The 21,682-nt window shown below is 47.7% G+C and overlaps 1 protein-coding gene across 3 annotated transcripts in view; it reads left to right on the forward strand.

Annotated features, from left to right (window-relative positions):
• The window catches only part of ADCY9 (adenylate cyclase 9), a 151,715-nt gene extending 137,790 nt beyond the window's left edge, over positions 1-13,925 (forward strand). For all 3 annotated transcript variants that reach the window (XM_055242838.2, XM_055242841.2, XM_063618271.1), the window contains exons 10-11: positions 1,572-1,613; positions 9,594-13,925. In XM_055242838.2, coding sequence (XP_055098813.1) covers positions 1,572-1,613; positions 9,594-10,785 — 1,234 coding nt within the window. In that variant the 3' untranslated portion in view covers positions 10,786-13,925. The remainder of the gene's footprint in view (positions 1-1,571; positions 1,614-9,593) is intronic.
• The last annotated feature ends 7,757 nt before the right edge of the window (positions 13,926-21,682 follow it).

Here is a 21,682-nt window from a genome sequence, read left to right on the forward strand (position 1 = left end):
GGGCTTGGTGCTTACGCCTGTAATCCTAGCACTTTTGGGAGGCTGAAGCGGATGGATTGTCTGAGCTCAGGTGTTTGAGACAGCCTGGATGACACTGTGAAACCCTGTCTCTACTAAAAATACAAAAAATTAGCCAGGCATGGCGGTGTGCACCTGTAGTCCCAGCTACTCAGGAGGCTGAGGCAGGAGAATTGATTGACCCCAGGAAGCAGAGGTTGCAGTGAACCAAGATCGCACCACTGCACTCCAGCCTGGGTGACAGAGCAAGACTCTGTCTCCAAAAATAAAAATAAAAAATAAGTCTCAAATTGCCTATTGCACATTTGCAACTGGTTTCAGGGTATTTTAAGCCTTTTCAACTAAATATGTTGTTGGAAATACAGTAATACCTTGTATAGCAGAATGTAAGCAGTGAACAATTTATTCAACTATTTCGTGATATCTTAAGCCCATTAAGCTTCCATTCATGTAATAAACTTCTCCCAAATATTGGGCTTTTCCTATAACGGCTTATAAAAATGTTTCACTATTAGTGTGTATTGAAGAACCGCCTGTTTACAATTACAGAGGGTTTAGGTGCGTAGAATATTTTAAAGTCACATGGGACATTTTTTCCTTGTCCTTGCAGGAGATCTAACATTCTGACTCTCTGAGTTATTAAGAGAACCAGAGGGACCCCTGGCATTTCCAAAATGCCCCCTTGGAGTGGCATTACTGTTGCCAAGGACCTCTGCTTGAATACACTCAAAAGCACAAAATGATTCCATTTGCTGCAGTATTTTCAGTGGCAGATGGAGTAGGCACGGGGTGTCTTTGGTTATTAGCAAAGCAACAGTCCAGCCATGGGCAGCGTGAGCATCCGTCCTCAGTTTACTTAAGAATCACAATACGAAAGACATTTAAATTCCCTGCAAGTTAAGATCAGAAAGGGAACTTAAAATAGGACTGTCATTCAGTACTTGAAAGGAAACTTTAATGAATAGATTAAGCAAAATAAGGCAGACTTGGATTTTCCTGAAGGTATGGCCATCTAGAACGATGGTCATGGTGAGCTCTTTCTCGAGAGTATGAAATCCAGCAAACTGCTTTTTACCTTTTAAATCCATCACAGGCCCCTCATCGGGCGTTCACTGTGGCCTTTAGTCATGGCTGCGGGGCTTTTCCACCTGGAGCTGGAGAGCCACAGTGATGGGGGACCCCTCTGCCTCATTTGCGCCCAGAGTTCAAATAGCAGATCTGGGGTAGGGATGGTGGTTGAAGTTCCGCTCGGCCTAGAACTCCTCAATCCACGTGAGACCTCACAGCCCCTAATCCCATCACGGTTGCTAAGCCTCAGCAGGATAGAGAGGATGCAGGATGGTAAACAAAGACATAAACTCGGCTTTACCAAGGGAACTTCCCCCAGCAATGGGAGACACAGACGTGAAGAAAGAGGTGGAAGCAGGTGGCTTTATGTCGATGTACAACCATGTCTAAAAAAGGAACATAGTTTGTTCAAGCTCTTTTCAGGTTGCCTTGTAGAATGCCTTCTTTGCTCTTTATAATAATATTTTTCTGCATTTTAATTTCAGTTCTGTATTAACTTCGCCTCTTGACGCAGTACAGAATTTCAGGTAAGCTTTTAATATTGCGCCTCTGTCTGAATAAACGAGAGTGACTATATTACCCTGCCCATTTCTAAGTTTCCTGAAAACAGTGGGATCTTGAATAAAATGAACAATATGTGCATTCTTATAATGGAAAGTGGAAAATATCTCCTTGTTGAACTATATCATAGCTATAATGTCTAATGGGGAAAATAAAATTAGTTCTATTATTTTAATAAGACATTAAAGTCAGTGTAATTGTATGTAAGAGTTTCGCATGCAACAAAGGAAATCTCGCAAATCAAAGAAAAAAGTTATTTTGTAAAATATTTTAAAATAACTGACTTGAAATCGGCCGGGCGCAGTGGCTCACACCTGTAATCCCAGCACTTTGGGAGGCCGAGGCGGGCGGATCACGAGGTCAGGAGATCGAGACCATCCTGGCTAACACAGCGAAACTCTGTCTCTACTAAAAATACAAAAAAAAAAAAAAAAATTAGCTAGGCATGGTGGCAGGTGCCTGTAGTCCCAGCTACTCAGGAGGCTGAGACAGGAGAATGGCGTGAACCCGGGAGGCGGAGCTTGCAGTGAGCCGAGATGGTGCCACTGCACTCCAGCCTGGGTGACAGAGCGAGACTGTGTCTCAAAACAAAAAATAATAAAATAACTGACTTGAATTCCAAAATACTAAATGTTTGACCCTTGCTTTACTATAAACATCAGAATAAATTCTAAATAAATTGAAGAGTCGGAAATAAAAATTAAACTATATAAAATCTAGAAAAAGTAAAATTCAATAGTTTTCAAGACTCTAAAACTGATAACTTTCCAGGCTTACAAATAATAAATAGAACCACAACGAAAAGATGGACAGATTTGAGAGGAAGGGAGAGAAAATCAAAGCACACAGAAAAAGACCGGGCACAGTGACTCATGCCTGTAATCCCAGCACTTTGGGAGGCCAAGGCAGGAAGATTACTTGAGGCCTGGAGTTCTAGATCAGCCTGGGCAACAAAGCGAAATCCTGTTTCTGTAAAAATTTGTAAAAATTGGCCGGGTGCGGTGGCTCACGCTTGTAATCCCAGCACTTTGGGAGGCCAAGGCGGGCGGATCACGAGGTCAGGAGATCGAGACCACGGTGAAACCCCGTCTCTACTAAAAACACAAAAAGAAATTAGCCGGGCGTGGTGGTGGGTGCCTGTAGTCCCAGCTACTCGGAGAGGCTGAGGCAGGAGAATGGCATGAACCCAGGAGGCGGAGCTTGCAGTGAGCCGAGATCGCACCACTGCACTCCAGCCTGGGCGACAGAGCAAGACTCCGTCTCAAGAGAAAAAAAAAAAAAAAAATTGTAAAAATTAGCCAGGTGTGGTGGTATGCACCTGTAGTCCCAGCTACTCAGGAGGCTAAGGTGGGCTTGAGGCCAGGAATTCGAGGCTGCACTGAGCTGTGATGGTGCCCTTGCACCCCAGCCTGGTTGTCACAGCAAGACTCTGTCTCAAAAAAAAAAAAAAAAAAAAAAAAGGTCAGGCATGTTGGCTCACTCCTGTAATCCCAGCACTTTGGGAGGCCGAGGCAGGTGGATTACCTGAGGTCAGGAGTTGAAGACCAGCCTGGCCAATATGGCAAAACCCCATCTCTACTAAAAATACAAAAATTAGCTGGGGTGGTGGTGGGGCACCTGTAATCCTAGCCCCTTGGGAGGCTGAGGCATGAGAATTGCTTGAACCCGGGATGCAGAGGTTGCAGTGAGCCAAGATCGGCCACTGCACTCCAGCCTGGGCGACAGAATGAGACGCTGTCTCAAAAAAAAAAAAGATTCATTAGCAACTGTAGTTGTCAATAATAAATAATTTATTACAACTGTTAAAATGCAGTAAATATGGAAAACATTTAAGATTTTCATTTACTAGGTGAAACTATGTATGTACTATAGGTACAACTAGGTATTTATATATAGTAAAAATTTGTATGAGATTTAATACTTAGGATATAGTGAATGAGTGATGATTGCAGCTGTAGTACTTAAAAGTAAAGCACCTAGCATCTTTTCTTAACCTTTTATTGATGTATATGTCAGTATGCACAGAAGAGTACCTGATCATAAAAGGACAGCTCAGTGCATTTTCACCAGAGAGCACACCCATTTAACTACCACCCAGACCAAGAAGTAGAGCATTACCAGCACCCCGGAAGTCCCCGTAACCCCACGGCTGCTGACCCCCTCTGCCCTGACCACCTCCCTAGGGGTAGATTTTAAATGGCACTGAAATATACCAAAGTGTTAACCGAAGCCACGTTTGGCTGGTTAGGACTGCAAGTGATGTTTGCTTTCTATTTTTTTCCGTTTTTTAATCCCTCTTCTCCATGATAACGGATTACACTGTATTTTACTCTAACTTCCGTTTATGACTTATAAATTAACTCCTGCATTTAGTCACATGAAATGCCTCTTTTTGAGCCGGTTGTGGTGGCTCAAGCCTGTAATCCCAATACTTTGGGAGGCTGAGGCGGGTGGATCACCTGAGGTCAGGAGTTCGAGACCAGCCTGACCAACATTTTGTGAAACCCCATCTCTATTAAAAATACAAAAATTAGCTGGATGTGGTGGCGGGCACCTGTAATCCCAGCTACTCAGGAGGCTGAGGCAGGAGAATCGCTAGAACCCGGGAGGCAGTGGTTGCAGTGAGCCTGGATTGCACCACTGCACTCCAGCCTGGGGGACAGAGCAAGACTCCGTCTGAAAAAAAAAAAAAAAAAAGGAAAGAAAAGAAAAAGAAATTCTGCTTTTGAAATGGATCTTTGCTCTTTGATTTGGGAATAGGATCAGCTCCTTTGTTCCTTTGGTATTAGAATAGGAAGCACAGGTTCTAGCTGTGAAGCTTTCCTGGTACCTGCTTGTTACAGATGCCTTCTGTTGCGAGGCAGCCCCCTTGGTTTCTGAGTGCACATGCTGTGTATGATGGCTTTTCTTCCTTGGAAGTAAAGGTGGAAAGCAAATGCTGTGCTCTGCCTCCCTCTCCCTCTGGCATTAGCCCAGGTGCTGCTGTCCCGCCTCTGCCTGGAGGAGCCTGGCCTGCGCCCGTCTCCAGAGTCAGCTGTGCTGCTGGCTCCGGCTCCCGCACATGAGAGCGAGCTGCACAAGCGATAACCGATTGAGAAGCCCGGATACAGTGATACAGTCTCCCGTTTCCACCACAGAGACTGGAAACACCCCCTGCACGTAATGGGGATGTTAGACCTTGGTGACACCTGCTCCTAAAGGGGACTGTTCTCGGTGTCACCACTTTGAGAAACCAAAAGAAAGGTCAACTCCTAACCCAACGAGCTGGGCTCACAAAACCTTCCCCCGGTCCATATTCTCTTCCTGCTCTATTTAAAATCAACCAGAGGGCTCAAGGAGCTGGACAGAAGTATGTTTGAGTCATCATTGTAACAAATGGTTATTTTGCTTAGTCCTTGAGATGTAGGATATGTAGTGTCATCTGTTTCAATAGCAGTTCACAAAATGAGTCAGTGTAGCACAGGGTGTCTTCCCGCGGAGGACTCTTGGCCCCTGGTCACAGGCATTGAGTCACAGAGCCCGTATCAGGGCTCCCAAGACCAGCCCTGGGTGGACTGAGGACTCTGCAATCCGCTCTCTCACGGCTGTGATTATAGCGAAAAGACATAAGGCAGAATCAGCAAAGGGAAGGGTGTGTGAGTTGATGTTTGGAGGAAGCTGGCATCAGCTTCCAAGAGTCCTCTCCCGGTGGAGTCACACGGGATGGGCTTAATTCCTTCAGCAGTGAGTGGTGACAACACTTGTAACATGCTGTCTACCGGGAAAGCTCATTAACGTTTCGGTGTCCAGGCTTGTATTAGGGCTGTTCAGGTTGGCTGCCTCTGCCTAGCACGTGCCTAAATTCCATACTTACAGCAGGAAAGCGGGTGTTCAGCGTAAACCTCATTTATGCAGCGTAGGCAGCGTGAGCCGCTCTTATCAAGGAACGGCAGGAACCCTCCCCATAATCCCAGCTCCCTGGTGCCAGCTACCACCTTTGCAGGCAGGTCTTTCCAAGGATGACAGCCTCAGGCCTTTCCTGCACGGAACCTTAGGCTGGAAGGGAGGTAGCCACGCTCCAGTCCGTCTTCACAGCTTACATGCGAGGAAACCAAGACCCAGAAAGATGGCATAGCCTACCCGAGATTCTGGAACTCCCCGGTGGTCCAGCCAGAATGGGGCCCAGGGGTTCTGTTCCACCCACGGCCAGGGCTTTTGCGGTTGTGCTTCACAGAGGGCCGTGATGGCCACACAGGTCAAGCTCATTGTTTTTTAATATCCCAAGACACAGTAAAACTTATTAAACACTTTGATTAAGGAATTGAGCTTTTGGCCGGGCACGGTGGCTCGTGCCTGTAATCCCAGCGCTTTGGGAGGCCAAGGCAGGTGGATCACCTGAGGTCAGGAGTTCAGGACCAACCTGGCCAACATGGTGAAACCTTATCTCTACTAAAAAATACAAAAATTAGCCAGGCATGGTGGCTAATATGCACACCTGTAGTCCCGGCTACTCGGGAGGCTGAGGCAAGAGAATCGCTTGAACCTGGAAATGGAGGTTGCAGTGAGCCAAGGTCGCTCCACTGCACTCCAGCCAGGGCAACAGAGCAAGAAAAAAAAAAAAAAAAAGAATTGAATTTTGGCCGGGCGTGGTGGCTCATCCCTGTAATCCCAGCACTTGGGGAGGCTAAGGCAGGCAGATCGGTTGAGCTCAGGAGTTCAAGACCAGCCTGGGCAAGATGGCGAGACCCTGTCTCTAAAAGAAAAAGAATTGAGCTTTCCAGTGTGATGGAGCTGTCTAAACTGTGGATCCGCCAATCGCATGTATAAGTATATAGTGATGAAGCCCGTTATTGCATGAAATCAAGTGGCCTACTCTGTGCACAGGAGGAATGCATCAGAGTACAACATTTCCATTTACAGAACAGTCACGGTGTTGTAAAAAAGAAAAAGACTAGAAGGCAGTTAAACAAATGTTAATAGTGATTGCGTCTGGATGGCAGGACGATGGACGAATCTTTTCTTTCTATTTTCTACATTTTCTATGATCAATGTGTAGTATTTTTAAATGGGAAAAAATATATTCTAGCACATTGGGGAGGCAGAAGCAGAATTGTTTGAACCCAGGAGTTTGAGACCAGCCTGGGCAACATAGTAAGACCTCATCTCTACAAAAAGTTAAAAAAATTAGCCAGGTGTGGTGGTGTGTGCCTGTAGTCCCAGCTAATCTGGAGACTGAGGCAGGAGGATCACTTTAGCCTGGGAGGTCGAAGCTGCAGTGAGCTAGGATCGCACCACTGCAGTCCAGTTTGGGTGACAGAGAAAAACCCTATGTCTTTAAAAAAAAAAAAATTATATATATATATATTCTAAACAAACTTTAAGAAATTGTGCTACTCAGCCAGGCGCGGTGGCTCACGCCTATAATCCCAGCACTTTGGGAGGCCAAGGCGGGAAGATCACTTGAGGTCAGGAGTTTGAGACCAGCCCAGCCAACGTGGTGAAACCTCATTTTTTCAAAAAAAAAAAAAAAATACAAAAATTACCTGGGCATGGTGGCGCACATTACTCAGGAGGCTGGGCCGCAAGAATCGTTGAATCCAGGAGGTGGAGGTTGCAGTGAGCTGAGATCATACCACTTCATGCCTGCATGCCAGCCCAGGCGACAGCGTGAGACTCTGTCTCAAAAAAAAAAAAAAGAAACTCTGCTACTCACCACTCATTTGCAGCCCCCTGACCATGGCTGTCTCCATCAGTGCCACTGGCTGTCTCCATCAGTGCCACTGCACTGGAGACAGCCCTGCGGAAAGCAGGCTCAGTTATCAAAGGGAGCAGAGGCTGGGCGCGGTGGCTCACGCCTGTAATCCCAGCATTCTGGGAGGCCGAGGCGGGTGGATCACAAGGTCAGGAGTTTGAGACCAGCCTGTCTCTACTAAAAATACAAAACTAATCTGGGCATGGTGGCATGCACTTGTAGTCCGAGCTACACGGAGGGCTGAAGCAGGAGAATTGCTTAAACCCAGGAGGCAGAGTTTGTGGTGAGGCGAGATCGTGCCACTGCACTTTAACCTGGGCAACAGAGCGAGACTCCTTCTCAAAAAAAAAAAAAAAAGGGGGGGAGCAGAAACTGGTTCAGCCTTGTTTAGAAGGGCAATTTGGAAATTTCTAAGGATATTCTAAATGTGTAATATTTAAAATGACTCAGCACTTCCATACGCACAAAGATAGGGGTAGAGGAATATTCCCTGTGACACTGTTTGTGGTAGGAAAAGACAGACTTGGGCCCAGTTCCATCAGGAGGAATCTGGTTAAATTACAGAATTTCCGAGTGCTGGAACACTGCACAGCCATGAGAAAGTAACAGCACTGGTGAAGATGTTAGCATTGTCCTGAGTGATTTCGGCAAAAAGAACTAACCCAGAATCAGGGGAGATGGCGTCTTGTCAAATTTTTTTATACAGGTGGAGAGTATAGAACTCATAAAAGCTATTTGTAAAATGACAAGTTTATTGGATTAGAAATCTAAGAACCAAGGCCGGGCGCGGTGGCTCACACCTGTAATCCCAGCACCTTCGGAGGCTGAGGCGGGCGGATCACCTGAGGTCAGGAGTTTGAGACCAGCCTGACCAACATGGAGAAACGCCGTCTCTACTAAAAATACAAAATCAGCCAGGCGTGGTGGCACATACCTGTAATCCCAGCTACTAGGGAGGCTGAGGCAGGAGAATCACTTGAACCCGGGAGGCGGAGGTTGTAGTGAGCCAAGATCTCACCGGCAACAAGAGCAAAACTCCGTCTCAAAAAAAAAGAAATCTAAGAACCAAATATGTCAGAGAATGTTAAATTTCTTGGGTATGATGATGATATTATAGTTACATAGGGAAATATCTTTATTCTTAGGAGATACATACTGAAATATTTAGAGCCGAAGTGTCATGTCAGCAAGTTACTTTCAAAATGTTCATTCAGCAAAAAGCCGAGTGCAGTGGCTCACACCTGTAATCCCAGCACTTTGAGGCAGGCAGATCATTTTGCGGTCAGGAGTTTGAGACCAGCCTGGCCAACATGATGAAACCCTGTCTCTACTAAAAATACAAAAATTAGCCAGGCATGGTGGCACATGCCTATAGTCCCAGCTATTCGGGAGGCTGAGGCAGGAGGATCGCTTGAACTCAGGAAGCAGAGGTTGCAGTGAGCCAAGATCGCACCACTGCACTCCAGCCTGGGCAACAGAGCAAGACTCAATCTTAAAAAAAAAAAAAAAAAAAAAAAAAAAAAAAGGCCAGGCACAGTTCAAGCCTGTAATCCCAGCACTTTGAAAGGCCAAGGTGGGAGGATGGCTTGAAGTTATGAGTTTAAGACCAGCCTTGGCAACAAGCAAGACCCTGTCTCTTCAAAAAAAATGTTTTCAATTAGCCAAGTGTGGTGGTACATGCCTGTAATCCCAGCTATTTAGGAGGCTGAGGCAGGAGGATTGTTTGAGCCCAGGAGCTTAACACTGCAGCCTGGACAACAGAGACCATGTCTGTAAAAAAACAAAGGAGAGACAGAAAAGAAAAGAAAAGATTTTTAAAAGAAGCTAAAGACGTCTAAAAAAAAAAAAGAAAAGAAAAACAATTACCAAGCACTTACTAAAGAAGTTAGTTACAGGGCTGGGCACAGCAGCTCACGCCTGTAATTCCAGCACTTTGGGAGGCCAAGGCAGGAGAATTGCTTTAGCCCAGGAGTGCAAGACCAGCCTGGGCAACACAGTGAGACCCCACCTCTATTTAACAAAATAAAATAAATCAGTTTCAAAAGTTAGTCTTTATCCCTCCACACCTTCAGCCAGCCCAAACCAGGAATGGGCAGCTTGACAGCTTCAGGTTGAAGGCTTGGACTCAACAAAGCTTTGCGTAGCTAGCGGGGCTGTTCTGAACTTGGAAGCGCCGAGCAGTAACCTCTCCCTTTCCCGTGTCTTTGCTCTCCAGTTCCGAGAGGAACCCGTGCAATAGCTCAGTGCCGCGTGGCCTCCAGCGGCCGGCCAGCCTCATCGGCCAGGAGGTGGTTCTCGTCTTCTTTCTCCTGCTCTTGTTGGTCTGGTTCCTGAATCGCGAATTTGAAGTCAGCTACCGCCTCCACTACCACGGAGACGTGGAAGCGGATCTTCACCGCACCAAGATCCAGAGCATGCGGGACCAGGCAGACTGGCTGCTGAGGAACATTATCCCCTACCACGTGGCTGAGCAGCTGAAGGTGTCCCAGACCTACTCCAAGAACCACGACAGCGGAGGGGTGATCTTCGCCAGCATCGTCAACTTCAGCGAGTTCTACGAGGAGAACTACGAGGGCGGCAAGGAGTGCTACCGGGTCCTCAACGAGCTCATCGGGGACTTTGACGAGCTCCTAAGCAAGCCGGACTACAGCAGCATCGAGAAGATCAAGACCATCGGAGCCACGTACATGGCCGCGTCGGGGCTGAACACCGCGCAGGCCCAGGACGGCAGCCACCCGCAGGAGCACCTGCAGATCCTGTTCGAGTTCGCCAAGGAGATGATGCGCGTGGTGGACGACTTCAACAACAACATGCTGTGGTTCAACTTCAAGCTCCGCGTCGGCTTCAACCATGGGCCCCTCACGGCCGGGGTCATCGGCACCACCAAGCTGCTGTACGACATCTGGGGAGACACCGTCAACATCGCCAGCAGGATGGACACCACCGGCGTGGAGTGCCGCATCCAGGTGAGCGAAGAGAGCTACCGCGTCTTGAGCAAGATGGGCTATGACTTCGACTACAGAGGGACCGTGAATGTCAAGGGGAAAGGCCAGATGAAGACCTACCTGTACCCAAAGTGCACAGACCACGGGCTCATCCCACAGCACCAGCTGTCTATCTCCCCAGACATCCGCGTCCAGGTGGACGGCAGCATCGGCCGGTCTCCCACGGATGAGATTGCCAACCTGGTGCCTTCTGTCCAGTATGTGGACAAGACATCTCTGGGTTCTGACAGCAGCACGCAGGCCAAGGACGCCCATCTGTCCCCCAAGAGACCCTGGAAGGAGCCTGTCAAAGCCGAAGAAAGGGGTCGATTTGGCAAAGCCATAGAGAAGGACGACTGTGACGAAACAGGAATAGAAGAAGCCAATGAACTCACCAGGCTCAACGTTTCAAAGAGAGTGTGAGGCGGCGCCCACCCGCCGCCCGAGGTGCTCTGTTTGTCGAAACACAATAATATTTGTATCTGGCTGTTGTGCTTTCCAAGTGCCACCGTTGCCCTCCCTGGACGTGGTGTTATGTGGTCATTTCAGCCCTAACTTCTGTGTGGATCACAGTTATTCAGGGTTCATTTTCATCCATTTCTTTCCTTTCGCTCCCTTCCCTGGAAACCCCGCTGCCTCTGGGTCATCCTTTCAGCACGTGGTGGAGAACAAGTGCCTTCAGGGCTGGCCTCGGCCTCGAGTCTCGGGACAGAGGCCGCCAGTGGAGATCGTGGCTTTGGGTATTATTTGACTTTTAGAACAAAAGCTGTGGTTAAGATCTCATTTTTATTGCTTTTCCCCACGTCCCACGAGACACTATTTTCGGTTCTCTGGCTAATACCGTGTTTTTGAGTTTGTTTCTGTCTACGTCACAGTGTTCCCCTGCGACCCGACCTCTCTGTGTAAGCACACATGCGCACACACACTTGCATTCATGAATCTGATATAAAGTGCCAGTAATCCACCAGGAGGGGGTGCGAAGGGGGCGTGTCATGACAGCACCGCCACCCCCCATTGCCCACCCGCACTTTCCCGAGCACCGAGCCCCGTGGGCTGTGGGTGAGCCACACTCCCTGCAGTGGGCGGGTTTAGGGGCTCCCCCACATGCACGCAGGCCAAGACGGCAAATGCCAGCCGGGCACGACGCCCGTGTGCCCAGGCCTCAGGGGTCTCAGAGCCGCCTCTCACCCCCGACCCTCCATCCAGGGGTCTTCCCATCGGCAGTGGAGGCATTGGTCCCGGAAGCTGACTCGTCGGAGAGGGAAACACCAAATAAACATCCGAGGTCGCATTTATTTATTTATTTATTTACCCGGCAGCATGTGTGCTCCCGGGAGGGGGTGCTGGGTCCTCAGGGTGGGGGGACGTAGCCACAGGGGAGGGCAGTTCCCAGGAAGATAACCAGATGTCTCTCTTGTGTTTTGGCACCTGGGGCCGCCCCCAACCTCCCCACCCCAAGAGGGGTCTGAGTGGGACCTCAAAGCATGGCCAGTGCGATTCTGAGGCTAGGGGAATAGAAAAAGCCCACCAGTTGCCCCTGCCACCCATGGGGGCTCCTCCCTGCCAGGGTCCAGCTCAGAACCACGGGGGTCTGGGCCAGCAGCACCAGTGCCATCTTGGCTTCCACAAATTCAAGAAGTTTCTTGGCTGCCTCCCGCTCTCAGACGGCACAGGGCCTATCTGTGGCAGGATTTAATCCGGGGAGTGAATTCCAGCTCTGAGATGGAGTTCTCACACCGTATCTAGGGACAGAGGCATCTAGATGCAAACGTGGGGTTTGTGGGGGGCGGAATCCCGAGGGTGGCGTGGGAGACCCAGGGGAGCTCCCTCCGGGCACTTGGCTGCTGGTCCTGTCTGATTATGTTTTGCCATATTGAGTCTGAAGTTTATGTGGAAGTGAACTTGCCCGAGTTGTCCGGTCGGAATTGTAGCCACTCTTTTAGGGGACCCCGGCGACGCCGATGAGGCCCAGGGCGTGCTCCTCGTCAGTGTTGGCCGATGTCCCTGTGCATTTTGCTTTCCGCTGTCAAATCTCAGTGTCTCATTCTCACACCGCATCAGTCCCCATCATCACTCCTCCTCCCCAAAGACATACAGATTGCCCTCCCCGGCATGAAGAAGTCACGATTCTGACCCGCCACCTCTCCAGGGGCGGTGCCTGGGATGGCCACCCAGCAGGACAGCCAGAGCCGGGGTCCCGGCATCCTGGGGGTCCAGGGCACCTCCCCCCATTCGCTGTAAGGTTTCCCGTCAGGGGTGACTGTCAGTTTGCTGGTCTTCCAATACCGAAGAAAGGGTGGCTGTGACAATACCTCTTGCTTCTAAAGAATGTATTATAAAACACCGCAGATTTTGTTTTTCCTTAAAAAACACTACCTGATGCTTTCCTTGTTCGTGGGGATTGTGGTCACATGAAGCTCTTTCTGCATCAGTATTAAGGTGTGTATTTGAATGTCCTCCCTTCCCCTCTCCCCTCCAGGCTGTGTAGCTTTGAGGGGCTGGGCGTTTGCTCATGTCCTTGCTGTCTCACTCAGAACATGCTCCGCAAAGTTCTCTGCACACACTTCTTCCCCATCAAGCCCGTTTCCTTCCCCAACCACAAAGGTGTTTGTGATTCCTCACCCCGGGAACCCAAGGAGCTGCAAAGTGGAGTCTGGTTCAGCCCTGTGCAAACTCACCCAGAGCTTAACGTTGTCTTTAAAAACACCCTGAGCCTTCCTAAACAGCCAGTGCAGACGTTCTCTCTGGGCCACGAAGCCCCTCGGGCCCTCCCCGTCCCCTGCTCCGAAGCATACCTCAGTGCAGAACCACAGAATCTCTGCAGCGGAAACACCGTGCATCTCTGTCTGTTGGCAGCGAGCACATCGTGCTGGAGACACGAGTTTCTAAGCAGCTGGCACGAGGGCTGCTGACAGCATGGGTCGTGCTTCAGGGTGGCAATACCTCTTAGGAACTTAGGGCAGGAAGCAATACTTCAGCATTGAATGTGTGTAAATAGTTGCTTTGAGTTGCAATTGCTATTTTCTTCTCAGTCCCAGCTCAGATCGAATTATATATCCATATATATATATATATATATATATATATATATATATATATATATATATATGGTAAACAAGCACACACAATTTTCTCCAATGCAAACAAATGTAGAGCATCAGTTACAAAACCCTGGAATAGCTTGAGAGCCCCACAGGCTCTGCCACACCCGTGACTTCATCCACACTGATGTCACCCGCGGGGGCTCCCCCTGCACATTTGCACACGATCCGGAGAGCCGAAGGCTGCGTGCTTCCTGTCACATGGGCTGTAATCATTTGTAGTTTCCAAAGACACGTCTGCATTTGAATTTCTAGATTTTCGAGGTAAGGAGTTTTTTGTTTTTGTTTTTTTTAATTGGTTGGAAAATCACATCATGCCTAGAATCTGAAATTGAATTAGCAAGAACCGACTGTTTGCATTTTCCATATTTCCTTTGATCTGCTCTTTTTAAATTGTTAATTCTAATAATTTCAAAATGCATTCACTGAAGAAATGGACATTAAAATATTCTAAAATTTAAATATTTGATGCCTGGTCTTTTCTTACTGAAAAGATGAGCACTGCTTCAGAGAGGAGGGCCGTGTTCCTTGGACGTCTCGTGTTTCTGCGATCCGTGGCTCACCTGGGTGGGTTTGCCTTCACATCATGACTTCAGAAACAGGGCAAGTAAAAAACCCTGTTTGTGTATGTGTTATTTTTTTAATTGGATATATTTGCTGCAGTTAACTTGAGTTGAAAAGTATTTATTTTTACACAGAATTTTTTAAACAATAAAAGTAAGGTTGCAGGACAAGTTTTGCTTGTGAGATTTTCTCTATCAGGCCTTCTAGTTTTCTGCAACATCTTTAGAGAAGGAATTGAGGGGAAAAAAAGTAGGTTTTCTGAAAAGGAAAGAGTGATTGCAGGTACACAGATCACTGGGGTCCCAGGTGTTTTGAGGAAGTCACGGAGCCACTTCAGAATCTGTTTAAAGTCATAGAGCCTCTTCCCAGAAAAACACACATGCCATTTTCTACACTTCTTGGGAGTTCACCACACTCCCGAATCTGAGGCCAAACTACGGATCTTCTATGAGTTAGAGCCTCTTCCCCTGCAGGGGTTTTCCTGATTTTTTTTTTTTTTTTTTTTAAGACAGAGTCTCACTCTGTCACCCAGGCTGGAGTGCAGTGGTGCGATCTCAGCTTAAGCAATTGGTGGGTTCAAGCAATTCTCATGCCTCAGCCTCCCTAGCAGCTGGGATTACAGGCACACACCACCACACCCGGGTTATTTTTGTATTTTTAGTAGAGACAGTTTCACTATGTTGGCCAGACTGGTCTCGAACTCCTGGCCTCAAGTGATCTGTGCTCCTCAGCCTCCTAAAGTGCAGGGATTACAGGCTTCAGCCACTGTGCCCGGCCTGGTGAGTTAAGTATTTATGACCAACTTCAGGACACAAAGATTCTTTTGTAAGGGAGCTGAATTCACGGCTTCTGGTGATTGCTCATGGACTTGTGGGGGTGCAGCCTCCAGGTGAGTCTCTGCTGGAGCCCGGGGCCAATGAGGATGCTATTTGATGAGGTCACTCTCCTCCCGCGTCGTCACTGCAGGCCTCCCTGGCCAACTTTCCAGCTTAGGAAATAACTGTCCTTGCTGCCTTTAGGGTCTTATAAGAATGGAGGTTTTGTCTGGTTTTTTTTGGAGACAGGGTCTCATTTTGTCACCCAGGCTGGAGTGCAGTGACCATCAGGGCTCACTGCAGCCTTGACCTCCCCTGGCTCAGGTGATCCTCCCACCTCAGCCTTCTGAGTAGCTGGGACTACAGGTGCGCAACACCATGCCCAGCTAATTTATTTTTTTTTTTCAGAGACGGGGTCTTGCCATGTTGGCCAGGCTGGTCTCGAACTCCTGGGTTCAAGTGATCTGTCCTCCTCGGCCTCCCAAAGTGCTGGGATTACAGGCGTGAGCCACCGCGCCCAGCCAGAACGTGGGTCTTTCTACTAGAAAGGGCACCCAGGGACTTAGAGAATTTTTCAAACAGCCAAGAAAGGCAGCCTCTGATTTTTGCAATCAGCCCCAGAACTGATCATTTGCGGTTTCTCTTTCATCTGAAATCTTGTTCACATGGTTGCTTTTCCCCGCTGTGGGAATCTATCGCTGTGGCCACCTGGAATAGATCCCGCGTACTGGGAAAGTGAAACGAACTGGAGAAAGCCAAGAGGAAGCGATTAAGAAAAAGTACACACTTGCACGCAATAAACGTGGACATTTAAAATCTTCCCAAGTGTCTATTTTTATACAGTTCCTTTGTAAAAATTGTTTTTTTAAATAACATGACTCTAAAGAGTTGTTACTGAATATTAGAGTAATTTAAGCCTGGGGAATTCTCGTATCCCTGCTGGGCCTGAAAGTCTGAAGGAGATGTGAATTAAGTAATCCGCGTGCCTATTAGAATCCCATTCAACAGCAGGGATTCTTAATTGTTTTTTTTTTTCTGGGGTGGGGAGGGGTTTGGCTCACAAAGGCTTTGATAATTTGATGAAGGTTATGGTTCCTTTGTCCAGAAAAAATGCACATAAAAACAACTTTTGTTTTTTTTGTTGTTGTTGTTGTTTCTTTGTTTGGTTTTTTTGAGACAGAGGTTAGAGCCTCTTCCCCTGCAAGGGTTTTCCTGATGATATATATATTTTTAATTTTTATTTATTTAGACAGAGTCTCACTCTCTTGCCCAGGCTGGAGTGCAGTGGCGCGATCTCAGCTCACTGTAACCTCCACCTCCCAGGTTCAAGTGATTCTCCTGCCTCAGTTACCTGAGTAGTTGGGATTACAGGCGCTCGTGCCACCATGCCTGGCTAACTTTTGTATTTTTAGTAGAGACAGAGTTTCACCACGTTGGCCAGGCTGAACTCAAACTCCAGACCTCAGGTGATCCGCTTGCCCCAGCCTCCCAAAGTGCTGGGATTACAGAAGTGAGCCACTGTGCCTGGCCAAATCTTTTGATTTTATATATAATTTCAGGAGTCCACGAATACAAATAAAGTGCCCCTTATCCACGGTAACCAGAGGAGAGATGACTTTTCATTCCAACTCTCTGCAGATGAGGTTTCCTAGCGTTTCTGGACTCTCCGCTGGAAACCTGATTTGGCATGTTAATGCTACTCATTGATACATGCACTTTTATTTTATTTATTTATTTATTTATATTTTGAGACAGAGTCTCACTCTGTTGCCCAGGCTGGAGTGCAGTGGCGTGATCTCGGCTCACTGCAGCCTCCGCCTCCTGGATTCAGACAATTCTCCTGCCTCAGCCTCCTGAGTAGCTGGGATTACAGGCATGCACCACCACGCCTAGCTAAATTTTGTATTTTTAATAGAGAGAGGGTTTCACCATGTTGGCCAGGCTGGTCTCGAACTTCTGACTTCAGGTGATGCACCCGCCTCGGCCTCCCAGAGTGCTAGGATTACAGCCATGAGCCACCGTGCCCAGCCTTGATGCATGCATTTTTTAATCAAAATTGTATTTTAGAATTTAATGTGTGAGTTATCTAAATATATTTGAAGAGCTGCTTAAAAAACATTTCAGTACATAAATATGTTAGTTGAATTATTTCCAACAGAGAAGTAACATCCAGCCAGTATTTGTGAAGTGTCTACTGGGTGCCAAATAACGCCCTAGACCCCCTTTACTTAGGTTTTTTATTTACCTAGGTTGTTAAATTTGCTGCAATACATGAGAGCATTTGAGAAACAGCTGTGATTAGAAGCTGTGCTTTTCCCGGTGGCTTTACCACTATGAATTCCACTAGTAAACTGAAGGGACTTTCCAGATATGAGGAATCGAGTAGGGACATTTTTTTTTTTTTTTTTTTTTTTTGAGATAAGAGTCTCACTCTGTCATCCAAGCTGCAATGCAGTGGCTCAATCACAGCTCACTGCAACCTCAACCTCCCTGGGCTCAAGCCATCCTCCTATCTCTGCCTCCTAAGTAGCTAGGACTACAAGTGCGCGCCACTACGCCCTGCTGGTTTTTGTATTTTTTGTGGAGATGGGGTTTCACCATGTTGCTCAGGCTGGTCTCAAGTGATCCACCAACCTCAGCCTCCCAAAGTGCTGGGATTACAGATGTGAGCCACCGTGCCCGGCCGACATTTTTAAATAGGGCTCTCAACGTCAACCCTAACGCATGCGAGATGATTTTTTTGTCCATGGCTTTATGGAGAATTCAACCTCTGAATAAAAAGCAACCGAGGCCAGCCATGGTGGCTCCCGCCTGTAGTCCCAGCACTTTGGGAGGCCGAGGCGGGAGGATCACCTGAGGTCTGGAGCTCAAGACTAGCCTGGCCAACATGGTGAAACCCTGTCTCTACTAAAAATACAAAAATCAAATCAGCCAGGCGTAGTGGTGGGCGCCTGTGGTCCCAGCTACTTGGAGACTAAGGCACGAGAATCGCTTGAACCCAGGAGGCAGAGGTTGCAGTAAGCCAGGATTGCACCACTGCACTCCAGCCTGGGCAACAGAGCAAGATTCTCTCAAAAAAACAAAAAAAGTAACTGACGAGAAAGATTGATAGAAAACAACTGCACCACTTCTGAGCTGGTTCCTCGATGAAGGAACTCATGCCAGCTGCTGCCCATAAGATCATCTTTTTTTTTCTTTCTTTTTTTTTTTTGAGACGGAGTTTCACTCTTGTTGCCCAGGCTGGAATGCAATGGCGCAACTTCGGCTCCCTGCAACCTCCACCTCCCAGGTTCAAGTGATTCTTTTGCCTCAGCCTCCCAAGTAGTTGGGATTACAGGCACACACCACCACACCTGGCTAATTTTTTGTATTTTTAGTAGAGATGGGGTTTCACCATGGCTGGGCTGGTCTTGACCTCCTGACCTCAGGTGATCTGCCTGCCTTGGCCTACCAGAGTGCTGGGATTATAGGCGTGAGCCACCGCGCCCAGCCCATCCATTTTATTTTTAAAACTCCTCCCTCAGCAGTGCTTGGGGTCCTGGCAGGAGAGTCCCAGAGCCAGGCAGAACGAATATTGGCTTGGGTTGGCCGGTGAGAGCCTTTCAGGGTAGTGGGTAGTGTGTCCTCCCACAGGGCCCCCGCTGCTCTTTGAGGGAAGAACCGATGGTTGGGGACCCAGATGTCTCTGCCAATCCCCCCCAGCCTGGGCACAGTGGAGGCCGCACTAGCCCGGCCTCCAGCAGCCCTCCCGAGAGCCGCTCTTTCTGTGTCCTGTCTCCCTCTGACCTTCTTTATTTTCTCATCAAACAAAATCCGTGCCCTCTAGGATGACATGGAGATGAATGGGACCAGAAAGAGTTTGTTTGGATTTGTGTGTGTGATTCTGGGATAACTCAAAACAGGATGGGGAAGGATGTGAAAGGGTTTAGGGAGAGAGGAGTGAAATGCCCGCGCCCCGTCCTGACACCCCACTCTGCTCAGGACGCCCAGGGACACAGACGTGCTTGTGCCAAGACGCACCTGAACCGCCCCCTAGCCCTGCCCTCCCAGGACCCCCCATCCCGTATTCTCCACGGCTTTCTAGCCTTCTCTGTCTCCTCCAGAACCGGCCTGTGGGAACCCTCGGGTCTCAGCTCAGCCCAGCTCCAGCTTTGGTTCTGCCTCTCTAGGAAATTTTTTCCTCTGCAAGGACACACCTGCCTTCCTCAAGCCCCAGGATGCCACGGTTCTGCACTCCGCCTGTGGCCCCCATTCCGCCATCCCCTCCCTGTCCCTGACTCTAGGACAATAGATAAACCTTCAGCAGCAAGATCATCAGGCACTGCTTTGACTTCAAGAGAAAGACTTGTCCACCGGTAAATTCCGTTTTCACATACGCAAATATGCCTCTACCTGGAAGATAGTCTGCTGTTATGCGATGCTTTTCTGCCAACGAGCTCAAAACCCCTGGAGCCTCCTCTGGCCTCAGGATGCCCCACTGAAGTGCTGGCAGAAGCCTTTTCTGTTTATCAGGTTAGAAAACCCAGGTTCTAACCTGGGCATCATTGGCCACAGTCATTCTGCTGGTAACAGAGCCAGCAAGAGAGCACGCTACTACATCCAAACGGTTTCTTTTCCTTCCTCCTCCTTTTCAAGCAAAGAACGAAAAACCCAGATGGAGGGGGAGGGTGTGAGTTTAATGGCAGGCTTAGACAGCCGTTCAGCAAGTGACCACAAGGAAAAATGTATTTTCCCCCTTCTCCCTCCGTCACTCTTTTCATAAGATTCATTGCTTAAATTACGTGTGGCATATTTATTATCCAGTGTATGCTTAGAATGGAGAAATGTTTAATTGCTCAGATAAGCCTGATCTCTGAAAATCCTCAACTTGGTGTCCACAGAGTAACCAAATTATCCAAATGGTCACAGGAGAGAGGCAACGTTTGCTGCACATTTGTGCCTCCATGGAAAAGACAGATTGCTGGCCGGGCACGGTGGCTCACGCCTGTAGTCTCAGCACTTTGGGAGGCCAAGGCAGGCGGATCACTTGAGGTCAGGAGTTCGAGTCCAGCCTGGCCAACATGGTGAAATCCAGCTTCTACTAAAAAAAAAAAAAAAAAAAAAATTAGCCAGGTGTGGTGGCATGCACCTGTAATCCCAGCTACTTGGGAGGCTGAGGCAGGAGAATCCCTTGAATGTGGGAGACAGAGTTTTCAGTGAGCCAAGATCATGCCACTGCACTCCAGCATGGGAGACAGAGGGAGACTCCATCTCAAAAGAAAAAAAAAAAAAAAAAGCTCATTGTGCTGGTGTCTTGTCCTTCCTGCTATTTAAAAGAAACAGAAGATGTACCTTTAATGCAAAATCAGTTTTCCCTAACTTGTTGATTACACAATAAATTCTTTCACAATTCTTCACTGTGTTAGGTAGTTTTTTAAAAGCCCTTATTGTGTATTTCCAGTATTTCAGGCACTTAGAAGGAAAGAAAAGAAATATTACTTTCCCATTTAACTTGAATTATCATAGAATATAATTTGAGATTTTCGTGGCAATTGGAGCTCTCAGGTGAAAAAAAATATGACTTTGCTTGGGTGCAGTTGCTCATTCCTGTAATCCCGGCACTTTGCAGGGTTGAGATGGGAAGATCACTTGAGCCCAGGAGCTTGAGACCTGGGCAACATAGTGAGACCTCGTTTCTACAAATTTTTCTACAAAAAATTTTGTAGGAACTTTTTCTACAAAAAATTTTTCAAAACTAGCCAGGCACGGTGGTGTACACATATTATCCCAGCTACTTGGGAGGCTGAGTTGGGAGGATCGCTTGAGCACAGGAGGTCAAAGCTGGACTGAGCTATGATGTCACTACTGCACTCCAGCCTAGGCAACAGCGCAAGACCCCAAAGCATTTTTTTTAAACTTTAAAAAAAGCTAAATTTTGGCCGGGTGCGATGGCTCACCCCTGTAATCCCAGCACTTTGGGAGACCAAGGCAGGTGGATCACAAGGTCAGGAGTTTGAGACCAGCCTGGCCAATATGGTGAAACCCCATCTCTACTAAAAATACAAACAAATTAGCTGGGCGTGGTGGCACATGCCTGTAATCCCAGTTATTCTGGAGGCTGAGACAGGAAAAGTGCTTGGAGCCTCTGGGAGACAGAGGTTGCAGTGAGCCCTGAGATCAAGCCATTGCACTCCAGCCTGGGCAACAGAGCAAGACTCCGTCTAAAACAAACAAACAAACAAACCTAAATGAAGGACATCCATAGACTTCTAAAGTCCTCATCCAACCTGATGCCTGGAGACTGGGTTTTGTTTTGGCTTTTTTTTTTTGAATATTGAAAGAATGTCATTTATGTGAACTTTCAGGACATTGATTCAATTAAGACCTAAGAAGATAAGGCGCAACTATTTTATGTATTTATTTTATAGAGATGAGGTCTCACTGTGTTGCTCAGGCTAGTCCCAAAGTCCTGGCCTCAGGTGATCCTCTCTCCTCCACCTCCCAAAGTGCTGGGATTGTAGGCTTATATGCGTGAGCCACCTCGCCTGGTCCAACTACTTTTTTTTTTAAATGAGAGACATTTGAGGCAATTTTCGACATAATTTTGAGTAAAAGCATGCCTTCTTCCTAAAATATCTCAAATGAGACAAAATGAATTTATTGTATGAATCAGACCGTGACCCAAATTCTTCTGGGTCACTATTTACTTTTCTTACACCGCCAGTACCAGGGACCACTTTCTCTCCTTTTCAGCCCCTCATCTCCAAGTTCCCCCGTCTCTTCATTCACCTGTCTGTTATATTGGCAGAATGATGACAGGCTCAGACCTGCGTGCTTTGAGAGAAAATCTAGCATGTTCTA

The sequence above is a fragment of the Symphalangus syndactylus genome, chromosome 14, assembly GCF_028878055.3.
Source record: "Symphalangus syndactylus isolate Jambi chromosome 14, NHGRI_mSymSyn1-v2.1_pri, whole genome shotgun sequence".
Taxonomy (NCBI): domain Eukaryota; kingdom Metazoa; phylum Chordata; class Mammalia; order Primates; family Hylobatidae; genus Symphalangus; species Symphalangus syndactylus.